The sequence below is a fragment of the Sander lucioperca genome, chromosome 13, assembly GCF_008315115.2.
Source record: "Sander lucioperca isolate FBNREF2018 chromosome 13, SLUC_FBN_1.2, whole genome shotgun sequence".
Classification (NCBI taxonomy): Eukaryota; Metazoa; Chordata; class Actinopteri; order Perciformes; family Percidae; genus Sander; species Sander lucioperca.
This window is the reverse complement of record NC_050185.1, coordinates 18,947,708-18,972,710: the sequence shown is the minus strand read 5'-3', so window position 1 is coordinate 18,972,710 and position 25,003 is coordinate 18,947,708. Positions and strand designations below refer to the sequence as shown.

Genomic DNA, 25,003 nt, shown 5'->3' with positions numbered 1-25,003 from the left:
TTGAAAAACCGGGGACACCTTTCTGCTTTAAGATGCCCTCCCCGGACCCGAGAAGTGGCCCAATCGCCCTCCTTTCCTAGTCACCTGATTCATGTACTGCCATTTTACACACAAGTTTGACTGGAATTGGCCTATCGGCAACCTCTACACAGAAATACACCCTTTTGTAAGGAGATTGAAAAGACTGGGGGATAAAAAAAAAAGAAAAAGAAAATCAAAGCGGCTAAGGTTAGATGCAACCAGCGCGGGGTGCTGTGTGGATCAGAGAGCTGTTTGCGGTCGGATCTGTGCGTAGATTCAGAGGAGAACCCGAGCGAAGAAGAGGAGAAAAGGGAAGGACAATGCTGTTTTATATCGTCTTTGAAAATGAGTCTTAAGTCATAGGGGGTGCCGCATATAGGCTATTTGATAATAACCGGTAGTGTTTCGATTATTGCCATCTTTATTTCGGATTCATCTCTCGTATACAGGCACACACCGCCGGCATCTCAGGGATAGCCTACATTACAGTTTACTGCACATTGTCATATATTATCATAGGCTGCTACTTTTGATGCAGGTCGCTCTTAATTATAGGCCTACATTTCAGGGTTTTATTTTTTAATTTATTTTTAATTTATTTTTTTTACAAAGGCTAATATCTTGGTTCTGCAGCTGGATACCTGATATGCCTTCGACTGAATATTAAAATGTTCCCTGGATGTGACCTTCTTATGTTTTATTTGGCCGCCGCATGAATTCTCCCACCGGATCCTCGTCGGTGTACGCTGCTGTCCTCCTCCTCCTCCTCCTGCTCATACGGCCGATTCTCGCAGAGGGCACTACCCTCCTCCCTGCCTCTATAGACATTTTGATCGTCCTCCCCGGTTCCCCCCACCCGGACTCCTCGGCCATCACTCCGCCTGCCACCTCTTTCACCACCACCACCACGAGCGCCTCCTCCTCCTCAGTAACATGTCGGGACAGTCTTTGACGGACCGGATCGCCGCCGCGCAGCACAGCATGACCGGGTCTGCCATCAGCAAAGCCGTCTGCAAGGCCACGACGCATGAAGTCAGCGGACCCAAGAAGAAACACCTTGACTGTAGGTTAATCATGCCATCACTGCTTACTGTATAGATAGCCTGCATGAATCCAACAACCCGCATCTTTCCTCACAAAGGATAGCTTGTATAAACAGCATCTGTTATGCTTCCCCTCTCTCTCTCTCTCTCCCTCTATCTCTCTCTCTCTCTCTCTCTCTCTCTCTCTCTCTCATCTGGCCTTTTATGTTTGCTGCCTCTTTAATTAGACACCATTACATTCCCTTAGATTAAAATAGGATTTACGCAGCAAAGCACGCGCTACAATGTGTCTGGCCATTAATGTAGCCTAAGCAGTACATTTAATATATAAGGCGAGGGGCAATCAGCCAGGTACAATCTGTGCCATGTCATTCAGGGGAAATAGGCCACTCTGGTATGGGCTAATCATATTGCAACCAGCCGCTTTACAATACAGGCCTATCCATTATTAACGTCACTATCAGCGGCAGCACTACGAGACATTTCAGTACAAAATGTGCGTTAGGCTATTTCTGCGGTATCACCAACATTTTCGCATCATTTCTATAATCCCATATTCAAGTTCACTGTCATGTCCTCTGGTGCATTGTTGTCATTAATGGATGTGTTACTGCTGTCAGTCCTGAGGTGCTTGAGGAGGGAGCAGAAAGTCAGTGTGTATAGGTCTACTGTATATCGGCTGGGTGTTACAATGAGGCGTTAAAGCAGACAGAGTCAGATTCTTTATCTCCACATTCTGCTAATTAGCTGTGTGTGTGTGTGTACACTGCAGTAATTATGTACACAGGGAGAAGGAGGATTCCTCACATGTGAATTTTATCAGTGATTATTAGGTTAGGTGGCTTTTCTGCCTCACTATAATTACTTGGCATGATCGATGAAGAGCACGGGTAATCAATGGTGCTGCCAGTCAGACTCACAGGCAGTCAACCCAACAGCTAGAACAGACAGACGGACAGACGGGCAAATAGCAAGATGGCTAATCAAGAGGAAATCAGTCCGAGAGAAACAACAAGGCAGGTAGCCAAACATCCTGAGAGTCAGTCGCCCAGCTACACACCCAGCCAGTCAGCCGGCAAGTTTGGCAGTGGATTAGTCAATCATGTCCACAGTAGAGGTGACACTGGGATTTCTGGGCTCCCTCACAAGATGTGCCACCAGGCACCTCAACACAATACATCTAAATTAGGGCTGAATCACTTTGCCCTGTACTAAAAAGGTCATTACAGCAGAAAAACACCCAGTGGGGGTGTCTGAAAAGGTTCAGAAATCCACTTATGATGAAAAAGCTCTTATGTGACTCAATATCGAGTAATCGCTGCTTTGATTTCATACACGTTATCTTGGTGGTGACCACCACTAAAAGCTAATTATTTAGGTTTTTCACTGGTATTACTGGTATTGCTGTAGCCATTTGTGAGGTTTTACATTTTGGCTGGTCCAGATGGAAACTAGATGACTTCTAAAGCTACATTAGCCAACACTGACTATGATTATGTTTTTAATTTCTAAAGATAATCAAGCCAAATGATGAGTCAAAATAAAGTATTATTATAATTGCTGAGGAAAATATTCAGTTTAAGGGCATCAACGGATTGGCAACAATATTGGTTTATTATTGTGCTTCCTGCCGAAACCACAGTTTTATTAGAACACAGTACCCCTGCAGTTATTAAATAGTAGTCCACCTTGAGCACCCGCTATGAGTAGGAGTCTCTCAGAAACTAGTAAATGTCACTTAACTGCGGGTGAAAGCAGATATTCTTAAAATAGAACTGCATTTACATGACTAATTTTCATCCGTGAAATGGATTATACAAAGGTCTATACCACTGGTCTCAAGGACAATCATGTTTCAGAATGCAGTTCATTCTGGTCGAGGTGGTTACATGAGGCAATTTCTTTTGTTCTGATCCGGCTCTTATTCCGATTGTTAATGGAATAAAAAGCTCCATGCCAAAGCAGAAACTGAAGGCCTGGTTCAATTCACCCCCTGGAAGCTTGAATTGAATTTTTAGCTGAATTAATGTGTTGTACTTGAGCCAGTCAGATGCAGCTGTTCTAATAGACACAGCTAGCTTTCACGCTAAAACACTTTCTATTTCCTGCTAGAGGGGCCCCTCTTCTTCATACAGGACATGATATAACTCTCTGGCATTTTATTGAGTGCAGACGCTGCACTTTTGAGGTTAAGGGAAAGATGCAGGAAGGAAGTGTGTTTGCAATCAGGAGGTCAGTGGATCTACAGTAATCCCTTCCCTCGGCTGGCTGAGAGGACCATGGTGGGGAAGGGAATAAAGAATGCAAAGATAAAGCAATGGACTCAATTAATGGAGTGAGCTGTAAGAGACTGTGAATCGATCTCAGGTATGAGAGTTCAGGTGTGTGTGACCCACGCCCTCTTTATGCAACTCAACCAGACCACCACTTGAGTCATTTTTTATTCAACTTGCCTGTTAAACAGGGTCTAAAAAGTGGCAGACACTTGGTCTGTATTTTGAGGTAATGGAAGGGTGCAGCCTTCAGCAGGCATGACACCGGCAAATGGAATAGAATCAATGTCGGAAACAGACTAGACTTAAAGGAACAACATATGACGAAACAAAGGTTGCTGGCAAAGATTTAAAATAATTTCCACTGGGGCTAACCTAGGCTACGTTTGGATTGGAAAAGACAGAACCTGGGCAGTGATTCTGGATCCGTTTACCTAAGAGGTTTGATAAATACAGACAATGTTTCAATTACCTTTAAAATATACTCACCTTGTTATCGATCCCTCTTTGCCAAGCACAGTGAAAAGAAAAGATGAATTTCCGTGCCATTTCTCCAAATGCAACGCATGATAAATCAAATGCAATGCTGGCCATTGAAGCTATTCACCCAGGTCTTATAGGCATCTTTTTTTTTTATTATGGTGTCATGACCTTGACAGACTGGTTGGTGACATAAACGGCCAATGTAGATTATTTACTACCCCACAGCAAATGATGAGCACGACAGACAGAGTAATGGGATTCCACTTTCACTAGGCAGTATTCTGCATGGCTGAGATAGTAGCGAGTGCCGATAGAAACCAGATTCATCACACATAGAATAGTAATCAGGCCAAAAATGACCTTCTGCCCTGAAAGCAGAGTTAGCCGTGTGATTCAGCGTAGGATTTATATGGTTGTGTGTCATGGCTGAAATAGTGATGTACTATTGACGTTTGCAAAGGCAACCTAACGTCTTGAGAATAATCATGGGCCTTTTGCCACATTTTTTGGCCTTTCAGCCAAATTAACTGACATTAATAAGACGTTGAAATGAGAGATAAAAAGAAAAATACAATGGACTCACAGAGCATGAATGGAACCCCCACACACTTACTCCCACATCTACTGTATGTGTCAGTATAATGACCCTATCTTGCAATGCAATTTCAGGTCCTGAAAATGACTCACTTTATCTAAAGCCAAGGTCTTAAAACATCTTTAATAAAGTTTATTTTATTACATTTTACATTTTACAGTCCCTCCAGTCACACATACTTTAGGACACTGGTTTTATATTTTATCCAAACTGGCATTACAATTGAACTGATTTTAACTTGATGACACCATGTTGTCATCTTGTTCTTTGTATTAATGTTATCCTAAATCATATTTATAATTGTGTTAATGATATACATTATTTCCTACGTGGACTGCAGTTGATCAATAATCCCAGTTGGCAGTCAATATTTCATCACATCGCTCCAGCTATCTACACTGTCACACATCGATGATTAAATCCTAGCTGATGTATTATCCCCCAAAGGAATACATGCAGGTGGACCCAGCATGAAAATATTTGACAGAAGAAGCTCTATTACTTAGGTGTTATAATATTTAAGTAGAAGCATGAGTGCTATTACTTCGTGAAAAGTGAAATATCTTTAAACTTGCCTATGCTAGCTGGCTCTGTGAGGCTGTACATAACAGTGGTGCTTTGTGCTAACTGCTAACATCAGCGTTCAAGACCGCTAGCTAACAGTGTCCAATAAAAACTTATTGATCTAGTTTGACAAACTGTCACAACAAGAAAACATATAAATAGTCCAATTGCACATTTAAATGTAGCCATCTTTACAGTCCAGTATGTACTATTTCCTTACAAGCATACATATAAGTATTTCCAACGCAATAAACAATATTGCATGTTGGTGAGCATTTAATCTTACTTAAATGTAAAATATTGCAGCTAAACTAGCCAATTAACACATGCTCTTACAACACTGTTAACTCTTAATTAGCTTACGCATTCAACAATTCTCCATAAAAACAGCTAAAACCAGCAAAGGTTTGCTGCAATAACTTTAAACTTTTATACAACAAATTATAAGTACTAAATTGCATGCTTTTTACAGCTAGCATGCAGCTCAAATAGAAGTGGCAAACTACCCTAAATGAGAACAACACGCTTATACTGTATTTAGTAGGTGTTTACCATGTTCACCTTAGTTTAGAGATGTAAGCATACTATCTTTTGCGAACTAAACAGCTGAGACTAGTTTTATAGGTATTTGGTCATAAACCAAAGTATAGGATGTTATAGGAAGTTAAACTGATGATGGCACTATATGGAAAGTACATTTATTCTAAAACATGAATGTCTGCATCATATGTCATGGTGATGCATCCAGTAATTGTTTAGATATATTTCAGTCGGGACCAAGTGGTGGACGGACATTGCCATCCAAACAGCCACGCCGCTAGTGGCTAAAATGTGTGTTTGTCCACCTTAATGGTGTGTTTGTTCACTTTTGACAGGAAACATTAATTAGCTGAAATCAATATGGTCCCATTAATTATTGAGCCAGGAAGGAAATTCACAAACAAACCATTAATAATGTGTAAAGCATGACTGAACGCTACTATTACCATGTACTGTTTTGATATTAATGCCCTGAGATTTAATTAGGACTTTGAAAAATAAAACAACCTTACAATTGTATAGTTAGCATTGCTGTATATGGATATTTATTCAAAATGTGTTTGTTTGAGAATTATTTGATAGGTTTGTACATTGTGTCTACACATTTTACTTTCAGATATTGGAAATACACAGATCATGCAGGGGACCAACTTTCATGATGTTAATGTAGCAGAGTGAGAGTCTGCCAGTCATGGCAGGCAAAGTTGGATGAGTCGATAGAGACTATAATCAATATTGTTACAGTTATTATTGGCTGTATTGTTGCCACTGAGGTTTTCACACTCCAAAAATAACATAACGTAAAGTAAAGATGAACAGGATTGAAGTATTAGCTGCAGTGAACTACCGGTGCTCTAGGTGCCTCTGACATGCATCAAACACTTAACCAGGGTATCAACTGGGACTCTTTGGTATCCAGCATTTCAGTGTGCACAGAAAACATCACAGAGCTTTTAAAAAAACCCTGATAACCTCTGTTCCTGTAGAAGAAACAGACCAAGGATTTGCCTCAGAAAGTTTTCTCACAGTAACTCCGCACGCACATTTCTCTCTCCACCTGTCTTTGAATGCAAGTTCACTTCATCTCACTCCCCCAGCGGTTTCACTCACAATCTGCCTTTTACTTTAGTTCCTTTTTTTGTCATTATATGTTGATGTGCTGTTATTTACTATGATGAGCTCTGCTCTCAAATTCAATTAAAATTGCTAGTCATTTTGAATTTTTTCATATTTATGATTTAATCCTTCTATGATATTTTATCACTTTGTTCCAACGATCCTTCACTAACTGAGATGTTTTGTTTACACTGACATTAGTTTAGATTCTGTTCCTGGCTGGGTTTTAAATTTTAAATTGCACAATCTCAGAGAACATTGTGTTAATCAATTTAAACAGAGATTTTCAGAGCAAAATAGCAAAATAAATGTAATTGGTTCATCCAGGAAAAGATCTTAAACTTGCTGATGAATGTCACAGAATAGATTACATGGAGCAGCTCTACAGTAGGTGCACAATACAGTCCATTTATATGAAGGGTTTTACTATAAAACAGACAAGGTCAAGTTTAGAGAAACAATTGTCTTTGTCACTGAAGATGTTAACAACCTTTTCTTCATAGTAATCCAGCTGAATCACAGCTGAATAAGCACATAAGAACAAGCGTGTTTCTGCTATTGAAAGCTGGGTTTTTTAACTAGGGAGTCAGTAAGTCTTTGAGATTAAACAGAGGCTGAACATACTTTACATTTTGAGCTTGAAATCCTTGAAGAATTTAGGGCATTGTTCCACCAATCTGTTCTAGTTGTACGTTTAGTGTTCACTGCTGAATTTTGAATGACCTATTATTTTTGGGACATATCGTAAATATAAAACTGAAAACTCTCTTGCTTTTTGAAAATGGGTCCTGTAACTGAGTTAACTTGGCAGTTCTTTATTTAAAAACACATACAGTACACTCAGCTTGCCATTTTGTTGGACCTTTTAAATCAGACATGCAGCAGAACTGAGCTATTTTTTTATCTTTTTAAATGTGTTCAACATTTCCTATAATCGGAAAATGTGCACTCTGGATGCAAGTCTCAGTGGGTAAACATTGGAGACAACTCAGTTTTAGTCCATTACTGTTCACAAAGCTGCTCTGGAAGAAAACTTAAACTTAACTAACTTTCCATCTTCTGAGTTGATAATGTATTGGCATTTTGGTAGAGTAAGTAGGTAGCACTGTTGAATTGCAGCCACAAAATAGATTTTGTGATTCAGTAGCCCTGGTTCTGATTCATCTGTCTGTACAGTCTCATCATTATTATTATTAAATAATCATTTATCATTGATTTGTGTGCTGATATTGAGTGAGTCCAAATTAATGCAGCAGTCCATAAGACTGCATTCATTGTGGTTGTTCACTCATTCCATCGATTCTTAATAACTCAACCTGTAAGCTCTCTAAGGTTATAAATTATGATATTGGCATGTGGCTGCTGCTTTTATTCACGGTGACTTACAGTAAGTGAACAGGCAGGGTTGATTTTAAGGACATGAATATCCAAAATGATCTTTAGACTCTTGGCCACACGCCTGTTTCTATAATCTTTGTTCTGCTAATTATTTGCTTAAACATTTACTTTTACAGTTTTCTCTTTTATTTCTTTGTGTCTTTCAGACCTGATCCACTGCACCAATGAGCTGAACGTCAGCATCCCCCACCTGGCAGACACACTGCTGGAGCGCACAGCCAGCAACAGCTGGATAGTGGTTTTCAAAGCGCTCATCACCACACACCACCTCATGATGTACGGCAACGAGGTGAGCTGAGGACACCGATGTATTGAAGTCCAGAGAGGGCAAAGATGGTTATTTTTCAAATTCTTAGGATGACAAGAAAGTAGTTTGTCATCTTGACATAACAAAAGTAGTTTAGTGGAACACCCCTGTAAGAGGGATGACATTAGGTTACATGTTGGGACAGAGAAGAACTGTATTAGCTGCAGAGAGCAAGTGGTGCCTTTGTCTGTATTAGCCCACAACGTTGGTCAAAACGTTCAGAAATATATACACCTATGTGGACATAAAGTAATTGCAACATGCTTGTTTTAATAAGATCGAAAATGTATAATGTGGCCTCAACAGAACAAGCTCTAAAATGTTCTCATAGCAGTGATTTTCCTAAATGTATTCATGAATATTGCTCTCATAATCCTAGGAGTTTATTTATTTCGGATAGATCAGTTTAGCTCACTCTTATTTAAAGTTTGAAGGTCAACTACAATGACCATCTATGCCTGGATTGCTTTGTCCAGTTACAGTGGTAAACTGTAAAATATCAGCTTCAGAATGAGCACACTAGATTGGTATTAAAATACATTGTCAATTTTCCATTAGTCAGGACATACAAACAACAATTTAGATAATCTATTAATTGTCGGGATAACAATTATTGATAATGTAATGTTAGTTGAAGGCCCACACAAGAGGACAAACTATTACTATAATGAAGCATCAGAACAGTGCACACAGGAGGCAATGAGAGAGAGAGAGAGAGACTGATCTCTCCAGCGACTGACATTTTGCAATTTCTCTCCAACTCTTGCAGCGAGTTTCTTTGAAGCGGTATCTTCCACGTGTCCAACAAGGACCGATGATGTATCCCGCTGACATTTCAATGGCCAGTGTGACAAATCACCTCACTCCCGCTTGCTCACAGGAGCAACAACCAAAACATCAAACATGTTAAACGATAAGCTTCTTAGACTAGAAAGAGTGATTACAGCGGGTACACTGACCCTCTCAAAGTATTCAAAAAAGAAAGTTAACACGAGTAGTGACTTGATGCTGTGAGTTTACCTGATCAGAAAAAAACTGTGAGGGTTAAAGTCCATGAATCGGCACATTTACTTCCTTAAAGGGAAAGTTTGGATTTTTTTAACTGGGGTTGTATGAGGCACTTAACAGTTTGGAGAAGCAGGGGGCCAGCGGCAAAAACGTATTTTGGCCACCTAAAAAAAGTGTACGCTATATTAAGAATATTATCACCGCTTTACCTTGCCGTCAGACAGCCCTTTCCGACAGGGAACTGATTATCTATGTGTACACTTAAACTGATATTGATTTTTTTAGGTGGGCCTTTTTTAGGCTAAACGTTACCTTGTATGCTAAACTATAGGCTATGTTTTGCTGCAGCCTCCGTCCACAGCAGTACATTGCTTAGCTTTCGTGTCGGTACTCCTGCCTGCATCTCCAAACTGGGGGCGTGCCAGCAGCCATCTACTGTAGGTAATACACTGACTATGGATAAGAACCTCATACAACACCATTTTAATGTAATGTGTTTCCTGTTAAAACAGGATGCTGAGATGAGATCATTGTAAAATCAGTTTTGGAGGAAGCCAAAGTGTTTATTTCATGACTTTAAGACTACAAACTCAGCCTCTGTGAAATGATGTGAAGCTGCAACTCCTGTCTACAAATAAACCCTCGCTTTGCGTGACATAGACACTGTTATTGTGAGTGGACATGACTTGATATTGTCAGAGAACAGCATCAGATAACTCACTAACTCTTTTCTCTGTGCTTTTTCCATCAGAGATTGATGCAGTACCTTGCCTCCAGAAACACGCTCTTCAACCTCAACAACTTTCTTGATAAGGCTGCACTACAAGGTGATTTAATGCTATTTGGCTTGTTTGTAAAGTCAGCAGTGCTGTACGTCTAACAAAATGACTTTATGTCAGACTCTCCCTGGCTCTCAAAGCCTATCAATAAGCCCATTTCAGAGCCCATTTCCAAGGGAAGCTATGGTGTAGGATTAAAATGCTTCAAAAAAATGTGCCTTTTGTTTGAAACAAGAAGCTGCTGAATGTTACTGGAAATGGAAACACATGCTTGGTAACTTTGTAATTAAATATATTCAAAAGTAAATAACGGTAAAAACGGCCAGTTTGGAGAAAATCTGATTGCTCATGGAGAAGTTAGTCCATTTCATATGAGAGGGATTATGGCTTCTTAACCTGGTTTGAAAAAGGCCAAGGAGATCGGTCTCTAACTACAGCGCTTCCTCTGTGCCTCCATAGGGTATAACATGTCAACTTTCATCAGACGCTACAGCCGCTACCTGAATGAAAAAGCCATGTCTTACAGACTAGCAGCAGTGGACTTCACCAAGATGAAGAGAGGGTAACAAACTCAACACACACTACTGACACACACACATATATGGAGGGGCACGGCGGTGGCACCAGATGTTTCTTTTTCATTTTTATGCTTTACTTCAACTGTATAGCATATTGATGTTGAACAGTGTCCACTGTGGCCACAATTGGGAATTATGGGATAATGGTAACTGAACCACCTATAAAGTTTGTTAACAAACAATTTAACCCAATTTAACGGTGCATTTTATTGTTCATAAATTCAACTTTTTCAGTTGTAGGAGGAAGAATGTGATGTGTTATATTTTATTTAAAGAGTAACACCGTCTCACTTTAAAATGTGTTTCTTTTTAATTTTAGTTTTTTGCTGCAAATCCACACTAAGAGCATGTATCTGTGGGACCTCTTACACACATACACACTTTAGTCTACAGGCCTGATAAGTTCTATGTTTGTTGCATGCGTGTTTGTGTGCATGTATTCTTGTCTGTTACCAGGGCCGAAGGTGTAATGCGCACCATGAACACGGAGAAGCTGATTAAGACTCTGCCCATCATTCAGAACCAGCTGGATGCACTGCTGGATTTCCAGGTAAACATCTGAATTAAAGACACAAGACTTGCATGTAAATGAGTGCAATATCTCGATCCAATCTCTGTTTCTTTCATTACTTTTTCTTTCTTTTCTCCAGCCTAACTCCAACGAGCTGACCAATGGAGTGATCAACACAGCTTTCATGTTGCTGTTTAAAGACTCCATACGGCTGTTTGCTGCTTACAATGAAGGGGTCATCAACATGCTGGGTAAACCATACGTACAATACAGCAGATACAGTTGTATTTATGCAGTAATCTGCTTCTGATGTTGCGATCACAAGACCGTGACTCCACTCAATCCTTCTTAAAGGGGAAATCATTTTTTCACCCGACTGTCTCTAAAAGTCCATTTAAAGATCACCTTCTTTTCTTTCATTAATTATTAAGCCAGTGAGGAATCAAGGGCTGAAAACAGACCATCAGAGTCTTTAGTGAGGAGTTCATTAAATGATCCATTACTTAATTGACCTGATCTGAGTTGCTACAACTATGGTTATATAGTAACTGGGACTCTATGTGGAATTTATTTCAGCCTGCACAGACACCAGGCTTATCAGGACAGAAATATTTTAAGCAGTTTTTTAAAAAATTTAAATAAATCCTAATTAAGTATTTACTTATGGTGATGTACTTTTGCGTCATATGTGAATAAATAGCGATCTTATGCTGATTGTGGTCTTCTGATATACAGAGAAATACTTTGACATGAAGAAGAACCAGTGCAAAGAAGCTTTGGAGATCTACAAGACTTTCCTCAACAGGATGACCAAACTGTCCGAGTTTCTCAAAGTGGCAGAGGTAACGTCCGTTTGTCTTGCTGCTCCTTCACGGAGGAAACACAGAGTTTAACGCCACTGGAGAGGGCGAGAGTATCTGTCTGGGGCGAATCTCGAACGTCTCCTATAAACACATCTCCATGTGCTTTTATATTGTCTCCTGTTTCTCAGAAGAATTTAACCTGCAGAGAAAATCCACTTAAAGCGGTTGAGATTCGCTCCAGACTTCTGTTACCTGTGGAATCTGATTTACGGTCCAACCTAAAAACTGACCGTAGATCAGTGTCCAGGGGCTCTCCTTAATCTTCCAAGTCTTTTTTTGCCTCTAGATTTTCCTCCTGTTTCTGTCCTTCTCTTGCCCTGACCTGGGGAGGGGGTTACTCCATGACAAGTGATTAATGGCTGAGTCTTAGGCTACCAAAGAGCCACTCATGTAGAGCTTCCAGTTGAGGGACCCCTCGCGTGCTGCCTGTTCACATGCCTGCACTGCATGCCCAAGCAAGCTCTTTTTCTATCACTATCTCTGTCTTCCTCTTATTTTATTTCCTCCCTTCTCTTAAAAAATCTTTATAATGGCTGTTATCCAAACAGTTGCAGTCGTTGCAAGGCTTCACAGTGAATATAAACAGTTTAATCCTGCGTAGCATTATCCCGTGCGCTATCTTAAAAGGCTTTCTCTCTGCTTGGTTTCGTTCCCATTTGGAAGAAGGTTTGGGGTGTAGCCGCTCAATCCAAAGAAAAAACAAAACCAGACTAACGTTGACTTTAAGGACCCATTCATTTTACCTGTCTAACAAAATGTGTTTGTCTGTTTGTTTCATCTGTGTCCCCCCCCTTCTCTTTCTGTTCAAAGTCAACATTAGTTGAGTGTCTTCCTTTTGGATGTTTCTTACCTCGCAGTGACCTGTTGTCTGCCCTCTCTGCCCTGCCTGTTCAATCAGTCGGTGTGCTCAGCATTCATTTCAAACCAGTCTCCAGATCTCAGTGTGTGCGTGTACTTATAAGTGTGTGTACATATACTGTGTATATATAGGTGTTTGTATGCGTGTGCATGCGTCCTCCTCCCCTCCTCCTCTGTTGTCTTTTATTTGTTTTCTTTCCAGCCACTGCATGAAGTAATGAATGCTTGGGTTTGATTCTTCTTTCTCCCTCCTCCTCCTCCTCCTCCTCCTCCTCCTCCTCTTCCTCCTTCACACGCCTCTTCCCTTTTTTACTCTGTTGGGTTTTTTGGTTTATTCCTTGTTTTATTATTACATTTGGTTTATTTTTTATTTTGCCTCCCTCCTCCCTCCCCAACCCCTCCCTCCTTTTTTGTGACACAGCGAGTTGGGATAGATCAGGGCGACAGCCCCGATCTCACACAGGTCAGTCTACATCTCATCTCTATCAGTCAATCAACCAGTCAATCAACCAGTATTTAAATCCGTCAAGTCAAACCCATAATGCTTCATTCTAAACGCTCCCGTTCCCTACTCACCCTACAGACCTGCCCACACTGCAGCTGCCCTGTCCTCCTTTCTTCTTCACTCTCCTTAACTCCTTCACTTTTTCTCCTTTTCTAGATATATATAGAGAGGAAACAATAAATGAAGACCTGCAAATAGCCTTAAAGCACATTTGTTTTTCACAATTTGTAAGCATTAGCACAGGAATTTCATTTTTTCTTATCTGAATCATTGCAGAACAAATTTTACTCTAAAGGTAAGATTTTAAAAGCAGCAGTTATGCAGCTGAATATGAAAACTTTTTAGCCTTTTTTTTGGTGCATATTTCTATTTTAGATATCCATGACCGAGGCTTATTATCTGTATTTCTGGCATTTCACCAGTGTAAATATCAAGGCTTGTCTCTTCATTCAAAGGCTTATCATATAAATAAGTCAGCACAGCTTGATGAAATAGGTTTTTGCCAAAATAAGCAGTGTTCAAATCATTTCCCTGAAAAGATTATGTCCCTTTGCATTAGCTGTGGGGAGAGCAGCGAATGGTTTTTATTAAATAGGTCTCTGCAAATATGACTTGGATAGGTGTACATAATGCCATCATAAGCACTGCATATCATGCTAAAGGCCCCAAATGCGAAGTGTCCTTTTCAGTGGAACCATAATTGGCTGTTTATGATGTGACAAATCAGATAAACTGAAAAGGGCTGACTTTTTTTAAATTAATGTTGTGTTTGTCGTGCTTATGAAGACCCTATATGCTCTTATTCAACAACATAGTGACCCATGGCTATACTGAGCTCTAGATATGTGTCTGTTTTACTTTTAAACTTTTAGCATATTCTAGATTTCTCTGAAGAAGGATATCCAGAATTCGCATTTTACTCTCTTTCCCCCTTAAAATAAGTATATGAGAAATCTTTTCTTTGCTTGTTGTGTTTGCGTTGTGTTCTTTGGTGCTGAAATGTAAGGCTCTAGATGAAAACCGTGGTATCACATAGTGTTCGAAATGAACCCATCCATCCTTTTTGTTTTACGATAAAGAGTGCTGGCCAGCTGCTCAATGTGTATACCTGGTTTTTCACCAGACGTTTACATTTCACTGAGTTAACTTCCTTGGCTTCCAGTGGGATAAAATGTTGGTACTTAGTTTTAGCTGCTACCTAATTTCCAAATCAAATCAAATGAATAATACGTTGATTTGACTTTTAACCTACCGTGGAATCCACCAGTTAACTCTTAATTTTTGGACTGTGATTTTCTTTACACGTATGTGTGTGTAAGTGTGTGTGTGTTTATGAGAGCGTTTGTGCACTGCTGGCCTCTGCATGGGCTCGTTAGACGATTCAGACGTGTTTGTTGTGTTTCTACTCTGGAGCCCTGCAGTGACGATGCTCTGCTCTGCCCTGACCTGTCAGTCCCGCTGTGGACTCGCTTGCATGATCCAAGGCTGATGTGTGCATGCTGGTCAACCAAACCTGATGAAACCAAATGCAAAAAAAGAACAAAGAGCTGTAGTAGAGTAGATAATAAAAAATCTGAGGGTAATGTCTTAATTCTGCTGCTGCTTTGTGTGTGTGTGTGTGTGTGTGTGTGTGTGTGTGTGTGTGTGTGTGTGTGTGTGTATGTGAGTGAGTGAGATAAAATGAGGAGGATTGGAGATGGGAGTGAGAGAAAGCAGTGTCCCATTTTGTCCACTTGGCTGTGGTTCTAACACTACCCCATCAACTCCCCTCCCATTTACCCCCTCCTCAGGCTCCCAGCTCTCTCTTGGAGGCTCTGGAGCAGCATCTAGCCTCTCTGGAGGGCAGGAAGCTCAAGGACCTCTCGGCCGCCAGCAGGTACGATCACATCAGCTACACCAGCCACTTAATACTACTATTACTGATCTGCTGTTCCCACTGCAATTACTGTCATTACTGCTACAAGTACTGACGTTAGTACTACTAGTACTACTTTTATAACAAAATAAACTCTGAACAACATGACTAAGGGCCTGTTCAGACCTGGTTTTAACATCTGTCCTGAGTGATCAGATCACTATTGGACAGCTGTTTTCACCTGGCAGTAGAATGTGTCTCCAAATGCGTCCTGAGTGACCACTTGTGTTTGGATCTCACTTCCCCGCTCTATATGCAAATAAACACGTAGGCCTACATCATTTCCGTTTGCATATAGGCTGGTTGTGTGTGTTTAATTGTTACTTTCACATAGAGAGTTTCCAGCCATGTTAGCAGTCCTGTGATGCTGTATTTAGACACAGTGGTGCTTTGAGCTAAATGCTCATTTCAGCGTGCTTACATGCTCACAGCACACAGCTTGCAGGTAATGTTAATCAGTTTATTGTTACCATTTGCACACATTTACAACATTTGCTAATGAGCACTAAAAAAAAGTACAGCTGAAATGTCATTAGTTTTGTGGGGTTTTAAACTCAGGAATCAGACAAATAAAAAAATTGACTTGTTGATGGCGCTAGATGAAAACTCAATTCATCCTAAAGGGAACATGAATGTCTGTACTAAATTTCACTCAATACATTTCACCCAACATGTCATGGACACATTAATTCAAGTACAATGACTTAGTTATTAGATAACAGTAAAGTTAAAGTAGGTCAGTTAAAATGTGCTCTGAGTAAACGCTACTGCGTAAAGGAAAGGGGAGTTATTGTGAGATGACATGAAATACTTCTGTTAAATTAAATAACACCTTCAGGCTACAAAATAAATTGCATTAAATGTCAACGTATGCACTAGTGAAGTGGAACAGCATCAGCAACAAGACCCATAATGTCCAAACCAACAGTAAGTTCATTTTCCTTTTCTCAAATTGACATAACCATATCACCAGGGGACTATGGTCCAATACAAACACTAAGTGCATTGAACAAATCAACGATTGGATGTGCCAGAACTTTCAATCAATTAAACAAAGACAGAACTGAGGTAGTTGTTTTTGCAGCCAAAGAGGAACGACTGAAAGTCAGCGCTCAGCTTCAATCGGCAATGTTAAAAACAACAGACAAAGCCACACATCTTGATGTAGTCATGGACACAGACCTGAATTTTAACAGCCACATTAAGACAATTACAAAGTCAGCCTACTGTCACCTTATTAATATATCAAGGGGTAAAGGGCTTATGTCTCAGCATGATTTAGAAAAAAACTTGCTTTTATCTTCAGGACTGTAGACTTGACTACTGTAATTGTGTCTTTACCGGTCTCCCTAAAAAATCAATTAGACAGCTGCAGGTGATTCAGAACGTTGCGGCTCGAGTCCTCACTAATACCAAGAAAGTGGATCACTCCAGTTCTGTGCTTTCTGTCCCCAGAGTCAGAACTAAACATAGAGAAGCAGCGTTGAGTTTTTATGCACCACATATCTAGAACAAATGCCCAGAAAACTGCTGGTCCGCTGCAACTCTTAGTTCTTTTAAATTAAGGCTGAAGACTTTTCTGTTTGATGCTGCCTTTTATTAAATCAAGTAATTGTTCATTTTTTACACTGCACTGTAACGTTTATTTTTGTATTCTATACTATACTTGTCTTATTCTATTTTAGCTTGTTTTACTTTTCTTTTTAATTAACATTTTTGATTGTTTTTAATTGCTCTTTAATGTTTTACGTAAAGCACTTTGAATTGTCTTGGGCTATATGAATAAAGTTGCCTGGCCTTCTTTAGACGGCACTTTGCAGCCTGTTCATACAACTGATAATCAATTACTGATAACCAAATAAATATACAAGCTTGTATGAAATGTGCCAATGCTTCCTCACTGTAGCCTTATTAGAATTAACCAGAAAAGAGGGCACAACTTAGACAAAATGACCAACAATAAATAAAAAGTCTAAGGATACTACGGAGGGTGCAACAAGCATTATTAAGCTACACACATTAAATAGCTTCTTAAAATAATTTAAATTACTACTGCTTGGAAACTTTTTCTCCATGCTAGTGGCATGGCATCACTTTGAGGATAGCAAAGTCAGTCGGTCAGTCCACCATTCTGAAATAACTCAAGAATTATTGGATGGACTGCCATGACATTTGGTGCAGACAGCCGTGGTACCCAGAGGAAGAATCCTGATGACTTTTGTTATCTTCAGACCTTTCATCTAGTGCATCATCTAGTCAAAATAAAAATGTGTCCGGCACTTTCGTTTGTCTAACCGTTTGGTTTTCTTTAAAATGAGCATTACAGCCTCACAGAGCTGCAATATTCTTAGTCTTGTTAAAATAAAGTTAAGATTACAAAGCACTGTAAAGTGCAACTCAATAGAAAGAGCAAAGACAAACAAAACAATATAGCGCCAGCTTTGCAAAGATATGTTTGTGTGTCTCACCTTAAGATCCAGCACCTTGTCCAGTGCAGTGTCCTCTCTCTCCAGCACTGGGATCTCTCTCAGCCGTATGGACGACAAGACAGAAGACAACCGACTGCAGCAACACAAGGCGAGACATTTGCAAGACATATTTAAACTTTTACATACACATATAGGCAGGTTTAGACAGCTAATACGACATACCAACAATACTGTACTGAATGAACCACAATATGATAATTGCGAGTGCACATACCTTTTCACAAATTAACAGTTTTTGCTTTAATGTGTGAAAAGCACACAGAAATCACTTTAGCTTCTGTGAAGTGTACGTTAAATATTTTTGTCCTCCACACTGTTGGTGAAGTTAAATGGACAAGTGCATTAGTCCTGCAATACAGTTAAATACACTGTCTGTCGCTGGCTGCCGGCCCATAACGTTATGCAGAGCTGCACAGAGAATGACAATGAAGTCACAATCTCAAGACCCTCTGCAGTGGATTTTTCATTCAAATAAAGAAGCACCCAGGAAAAGAAATACTTATAATGGCTACATCTTTTTTTCTAGAGGAGGTTAACACTATTCATGTGTGCTGCAGGGATATGTACAAACCATGGAAACATTATAATATACTATTGATGCTTCCCATTGCAGGAGGACGGTCATAAGGTGATTGACATTCAGACACCCAATGTGTCACCCAGCACCCAGTCAGTGGGCAGTGTCAACAGCAGCGGAGGGGCCACAGATCTCTTCTCCAACTCACCAATCGTACCTGTCAGCAACCAGTGAGTCTAACATCTACAGTGTAAAAAACGCTACAAAGGGAAAGTCTTCTGTATGGTGCAAAAAGACTCCAGTTCTTCAACAAGAAGCATTTTTGCCTGGCTGGCATTAGAAATCAGATTTTTTTAAATGGCTTTTCTGGTTACATTAAAATAAAACGAGAAACAAAACTGTGCTCTGCTCTCCATTTTCCTTCCTGCAGTGTGCCAAACCTGACCAGTGAGCTGTTCACCCTGCAGCCTAATTTCACCCCCATCCAGACCACACATACTGTGCCCAACAATAACAATGCCTGGGGAGGTAGGACTTCACACAGACACGCACATAATCATGCAAACATACAGCGAAGCGTGCAAATAAACCTACGCACTGCTCAGAGCTGGATACACTGTGACAGTGATGCCCAGTTGCTTCATGCTCTTGACTCATTTCCCCTCTTTTCTCCTTTCATGTTACCATGGTAACCATTATGTCAGGTGACCTGTTAAAGCCAGCCCCACCTGCTCAAATTCACAGCCCCGGAGTAGCATTGCACTCTGGGAAAATGCTGCCCAATGATTTGGACTCTTCATTAGCCAACCTCGTTGGTAGTGAGTATACAGAATCTCTCGCCAAATATTCATGTCATCGCTTCCATTTTTCCTGTTATTCTTCTCTGGCCGTGTTGCTTCCTTTCAGCTGATGTTATGTTTCTTTTTTCCTTCTCTCAGACCTGCAGTTTGGGGGGACACCAGCTAAAAAGTGAGTGTGTTTTCCTGACATCTAAGACTAAGCCACAAGCAAATGACTCAGCTGTCTATCCAGCTTTATCGCGGTCAAAACTCTTTCATGATTCATATTTTTTCTTTCGGATTATGCATAATCTTTGCACCTGAAAATGCTCTGTGTGTTTGTGTGTGTTCATCAGGCCAGAGCTCCAGTGGAGTCAGCTGGTAGAGAAGAAGCCAACAGGAGGAGGCGGCTGGCAGTCGAAGACCATGTGCACCAGCACCAACTGGGCTCACACCACCCATCCCATGGCACCTGCACCCATGCCCTGCCCTCAGATGGTAATTTAAAAGCTTCATTCGTGTTGTCGTCAAGTTCTGGATAGATTTTCTTTTTGTGCATCGTCACATGTGGACCGCAGATTGATTGACAGCTCACTTATTCTCCTGTCAGTTATGAGCAGGACAATATTAACACCATTATCAGTGAGTGTGCTCCAAAAACTGACTAGCACAGTGCCAATTTGTGCGTTTTGGGTGTGACTTTCACCCAACAAACGCACATATATCACACTGCTTGTTGTGGTGGAATCCAAATGGAAAAGGTACTTTAGTGTCTCTGCCAACACTTAAAAGCCGTGAAAGATTCAATTAAAAAATATAATATATTCAGTTCATTATGATATAAAACAGGGAAAAGCAGAAAAGTCTCAGATTGGAGCTCTAATGTCATGATTTCCAATGTAGAGAAAAACCTCAGCCGACGCTTTACTGAAATGTACCGTGAGGAGAAAAAATGATGATGATAATGATAGCGTAAACTACACAAATCAGCGAGTTTTCTGCGAGTTACAAAATAACTATAGAAAATGAAAAATAAAATCAACCCTATGTTATACAGGGTCAACTTTGTAAATGTGGCCTTTTTGTAAGGAAAGCACTGCTGCACTGCTCTAGCAGAAATCTTTTTAGAAAGTATTGTGTATTAAATTGGTGCCATCCATCATTCAGTCTCTGAAGTCAGTTTCTCCTAATGGTCTGATATCTCATTCTGGAATGAAACTCATTAAATGTACCTGTTGGACAAATGTAACTTTCTGCTGCATTCAGGGCTTTTTGGAGGAGTTCCCAAATGTGCGTGTGTCCTTTGTGCTCAACTCTGATTATCCGCAAGTCTCTTCCATTCAATCTGGTTTCATCTTTTAATTTTCGTCTGATTGACCTCTCGACTCAAACCGCTCATTTATTCAGCAAATGGCTCGGAAAGCAGGTGGCACGACATGAATAGAAAGTAGAAGTGATTTGAACATTAAGGAATGAGCAAAGGTCTGGTTTATCTGCTCTGCTCATTTAGAGAAAAAGCCCGAGCATGGCCTTTATTGTCGTAACTCTCTTTTTTTGAAACTCTACAGAATGGGATGATCTATACTGGCTATGTAAGTACCTTTCTTCACTTCACCTCGCCCTCACTCATCTTTTTGCACCTGATTTCATCCTGACATCCTCCAAAAACCTTTCTGCTTTGCTTTTTAAAAAATCTATGCTTGTGGCTCTTTTATTATTAGGCTGTTGATATTGTAGGTGACAAATGCATTATCAGAGGCCTTGGCATTGTTGTTTCATCCCTTGTGATTATTACAGGCTGCCAATCTGCTACCTAAATTCTACTTTGTTAAATGCTGCACCTCTTTTTGTTGCTCATGATTAGGTGTCTTGCTATATGCAAAGAAATGCAAATGTTAAAGAAAGTCAAGACATTTCTGTCTTTGTTTGGGGGGACATCTTTGACAGGTTAGACATGACGTCGACAGCATCAGGATTATGTTTGTAATCAAGATTAAGACTACCTCAGCCAGAAAGTGTTTTGTATTGTGTTCCTCTCTCTTTTTTTCATACAGGCTCCCGGACCAGTGGCTTTTCCTATGACGACTCCCCAAGTGCCTGTGTATGGAATGGTAAAGAACCACTTTAATCTCAGCCATACATTCATACTCTGCTGGCATTATTCTAGTTCTACCCTTTTATGGTGTTAGTTTCAAATTTGACACGTTTTGAAGTTCAGACATGTAAAAAGTACCATTTGCTTTTTTTGATTGGAACAAGGCTTCATGATATCCTCAGAAACAGCTATTCTAACACACCAAAAGATGGTGTCACAATTGTAACATATGTGGCGTTATGGGTTAAATACCCGGCAGAGAATATTGGCTGTAGCATAACTTATAGGTAGCTCTGTGGATCAAATTTGCAAATCTAGCAAAAAGTTTGCTAGATGGAGATCGAGAAAACACACCTGGATGCTTACATGGGGCTGTTGCTTCTTGCTGGGGTGTACAGATCCTGGAATGAGGCTACATGTATGGCAAGTGTTGCACCCATTTGTCCCAAACGTCCCTAATGGGAGCAAGCTCCGAAGTGACATGGTAGCATGAAATATACTCTGGCCTGACTCAGCATCCCATAAGCTGTAGCCTCATTGCACGATCTGTACACCCCAGCAAGTAGCAACAGCCCCATGTAAGAATCCAGGTTTGTTTTGTCGATCTCCATCCAGCAACACCCTTCAATGTTGGGTTAATGTTCTCAGTTGGTGCACTGCCTTGGGTGTGATAAGGGATTGACGACCATTAAATGTCAGTTATTTTTTATTCGAAGACCTCTTTTTGAGCATCTGTGTCATTTGGATCCTCCTCTTCATTAGATGTGTATTCTTGTTCAAAGACTTACCTTTTCCTAATCTAAATCTATATGGGTCAATTTTGACCCGTAACACCACAGATGTCACTATGGTTAATAATATTAAGCTGAAAAAACCTACAAGCAAATCCTTTTGGAGGTGTGTTCTAATATTAGTCTATTATGGTCAGATAATATAATTACCCATTGTCATCATTATTAGAAATATAATGAGTGAATTTAAACATTTTAAAGTTAAAAACTAGTATATATATATATATAATGGTATATTTTGATGAAAAGGTCCATGGGACCAACAGAATTACATTTAAAACTGTGTTTACATGCAAATGAATACATAATAAGTTAGCTATGAGGTGAAAAACAATATTGGATGATAATCCTTGTTTTATTACATTGTTTTATTATTGCCATTCCTTCTCCCACCTGACCAGCTCCCGCCTCAGATGAGTCATCAGATGGGGGGCGTTCCCATGATGCCCCCGCAGCCTGTCATGTACAACCAGCCTGTCCTGAGACCCACCAATCCCTTTGGACCCATCCCTGGGACACAGGTAAAACACACACACAGACACACACACACACACAAAGTGCGTTTCACTATCTTTGTGGGGACCCGTCATTGACATAATGCATTCCCTAGCCCCTTACCCTAACCTTAACCATCACAACTAAATGCCTGACGTTAACCCTTACCCTAACCCTAACCTCATTTTATCCCTAATCCTACAACCAAGTTTTAACCCTCAAACAGCCCTTTAAAGTTGTGGGGTCCAGCATTTTGGCCCCACAAAGCTGTCGGGACCCCACAAGTATACTGTATTCCCGGTTTTTGTACCCCACAAATATAGTTAAACAAGAACACACACACACACACACACACACACACACACACACATATATTAGTGCATATGCCACACATATGCCATTTGCTGAGTTAGAAGAGAAGATTGTCTTCTCATGAAACTCTCAGCAAGAAAGCAGATAAGCACATTGCAGATAACCAAATTGCTGAACTATTTCTATCTGCTTTTTTATTACTGCTTTTAGATTGCTGTTGGTGATGTATGACGCAAATTTTTGTCCTTTTTTGTTTAGTTGTGTATATTTTTCTTTGTCCCACACATACATGGCAAATTAAAGCCAGAGTTTAGGGACAACATCTCTATAAACAGATATCCGCATATGAATGGTGATTTAAAAAAAAAAAAGCTAATAAAAAGCAAAATCGTCGTCAGACGATTGCCGATCGGTTCCGAGATTGCATTTTGGTCAATGCGTTCCGCCTTTTTTGCTCTCTAAACGAAAACCAGAATGCTTGTGATACCAACATCATGTCCCATTGCCTAAACATTCTACATTCATATGCAGATATCTGTTTATAGAGCTTATGGAGCTATAGCCAATTATCTGAGGGTTGTTGAACACTTTTCCAGTGTAGAAAATTACTAGCTGAAGCAGAAGTAGGAAAGGAACTAGAAAAAACCTGGGTAGACCAAATAAGACATCCTAAATTGATATATAATTATAACCGCATAAGAACAACCAAGGGTAGAATCTTCCTTTAACTGTATGAATGCTTCATGTCTGCAAGTCTTCTGGAATAATTGACACACTGATTCATAGCTCTTCGTAACGACTGATAAGTAACATTCAAGCTGTGGACCCTTTTGAGAATCAGAATGAATTATGTTGTCAGATAATTGACCAGTGTGAAGATAGTGTTTTTCATAGGGAGTAATCATCAGTTGGTACGGCCACAAGACTCTCAGGAGAACAAAAAAGTACATTTTGACCAATTATTCAAAACATAAAGTAATATAATTACCTACTGCACACCTCTGCCCCTGAGAAGCTGTTTTCTTGACACTGCGGCAAGTAATATGCTTGTCAGTAGATGTCTGAACACTTGATGAGGTGTTTTGTTGAACTAAATTACTCTCCATTCTCCCCCCATCCTCTGTAGATGCACTTCATGTAGGCATGATGTTGTAACCATGGCAGCAAAGCCGGAGGAAAGAGAGAGATAGAGTGGAAGAAAACAAATCCAGAACCAAATCCAGTGCCGGAGGAAGAAAGATGAGGACAGAGAGGAAAAGGGAGGGGAGAGGAAGAAGGAAAGAGGACGGATAAAAGATGAAATGCTGATGTCTGTTTCCATGTCGCCTCACCCTCTCCTCTCCATGTGGCTACTGATCTCTCTGTCTTTGAATGGGGCACCAGAGGCTCCGCATCAATCCCACTCATCCATCCGCGATTATGACCTTTGATGACAGCTCGATGGAAGTGCAGAAGCTCTACTGCCACTTCCTAACCTCCTCACCCCGATCATTTCCTGTATAAAAAAAAAAAACAACAAACCCACTTCAAACTCGGACACACGTCTCTTTCTCTGATTGGATTGTTTGCTGGCACTTTACTCAATGTGAACTTTGCCAAGGGTGTATGTCTGTTTAGGTGATTTTAGCGTCTTGTTCAGATTGGTTCCCGGTTGCGTGTCATCCACCACCTGATGTCAGATGTAATCGATTTGAATGCGTGTGTGTGTGTCCCTTTTCTACATTTCAATGTGCTGCATCATCATTACCGTTTGAGTCTTTTTATGAGCTCCATTTGTTCTTAATTGCCAACTTCTTATCATAAATTTGGCGTGGAACGATAATTTGTGGGCGCGCTTGTGTGTGTGTGGATGGACGTGGCTGTGTAACGTGTGTACTGTATGTGTTTCTCTTTTGGTACCTGATGTCATTACTCTATTGCCAGGTACCAATGTGTTACTGCACTGGAACTAACTAATGAAAGCACTGAGCCAGACCCAGGCATCGCATTTGGATGTAAACAAACCTCTTACACTAATGTTGCTACTTGGGGTCACGCTGTACACACTTTGTATTTTGTTCTTTTTTTCTCTACAGCTGTGCAATATCACGTAATCTCGTTACTGTCTTTTTCACCCATCTGTAGGCTGTTTAGAAAGCTGTTTCCTTGCTGTAGTGTTGTCTGTCCAC

The 25,003-nt window shown here is 40.3% G+C and overlaps 1 protein-coding gene and 1 long non-coding RNA gene across 5 annotated transcripts; one reads left to right on the top strand and one right to left on the bottom strand.

The window, feature by feature from the left end:
* Nucleotides 1-104: 104 nt before the first annotated feature.
* LOC116037017 (phosphatidylinositol-binding clathrin assembly protein-like) lies at nucleotides 105-24,914 on the top strand. Of its 4 annotated transcripts, none has more exons than XM_031280756.2 (19): nucleotides 105-1,084; nucleotides 8,180-8,322; nucleotides 10,100-10,175; nucleotides 10,587-10,689; nucleotides 11,162-11,255; nucleotides 11,356-11,467; nucleotides 11,952-12,058; nucleotides 13,359-13,400; nucleotides 15,233-15,318; nucleotides 17,871-17,934; nucleotides 18,460-18,593; nucleotides 18,794-18,891; nucleotides 19,068-19,181; nucleotides 19,302-19,332; nucleotides 19,499-19,640; nucleotides 20,711-20,734; nucleotides 21,197-21,253; nucleotides 22,430-22,549; nucleotides 23,962-24,914. In XM_031280756.2, exons 1-19 carry the CDS (start codon nucleotides 955-957, stop codon nucleotides 23,974-23,976), a joined length of 1,692 nt encoding a protein of 563 aa, XP_031136616.1. In that variant the 5' UTR covers nucleotides 105-954; the 3' UTR covers nucleotides 23,977-24,914. The 4 variants fall into 4 exon arrangements, with proteins under 4 accessions (XP_031136616.1, XP_031136615.1, XP_031136618.1 ...); XM_031280755.2 differs by having other exon boundaries at nucleotides 17,832-17,934; XM_031280758.2 differs by lacking the exon at nucleotides 13,359-13,400.
* On the bottom strand, nucleotides 14,840-18,464 carry LOC118496599. Its single transcript, XR_004899195.1, has 2 exons — nucleotides 17,826-18,464; nucleotides 14,840-14,955 (listed from the first exon to the last, which is right to left on the bottom strand). It is a non-coding gene; the product is annotated as an uncharacterized LOC118496599 (long non-coding RNA).
* Nucleotides 24,915-25,003: the final 89 nt, after the last annotated feature.

Coding starts and splice junctions, on each gene's coding strand:
- LOC116037017 (XM_031280755.2), top strand. CDS start 955: ATGTCGGGACAGTCTTTGACGGACCGGATCGCCGCCGCGCAGCACAGC. Junction 8,323..10,099: donor TCATGATGTACGGCAACGAG/GTGAGCTGAGGA, acceptor TTTTTCCATCAG/AGATTGATGCAGTACCTTGC. Junction 17,935..18,459: donor ACCGACTGCAGCAACACAAG/GCGAGACATTTG, acceptor TTCCCATTGCAG/GAGGACGGTCATAAGGTGAT.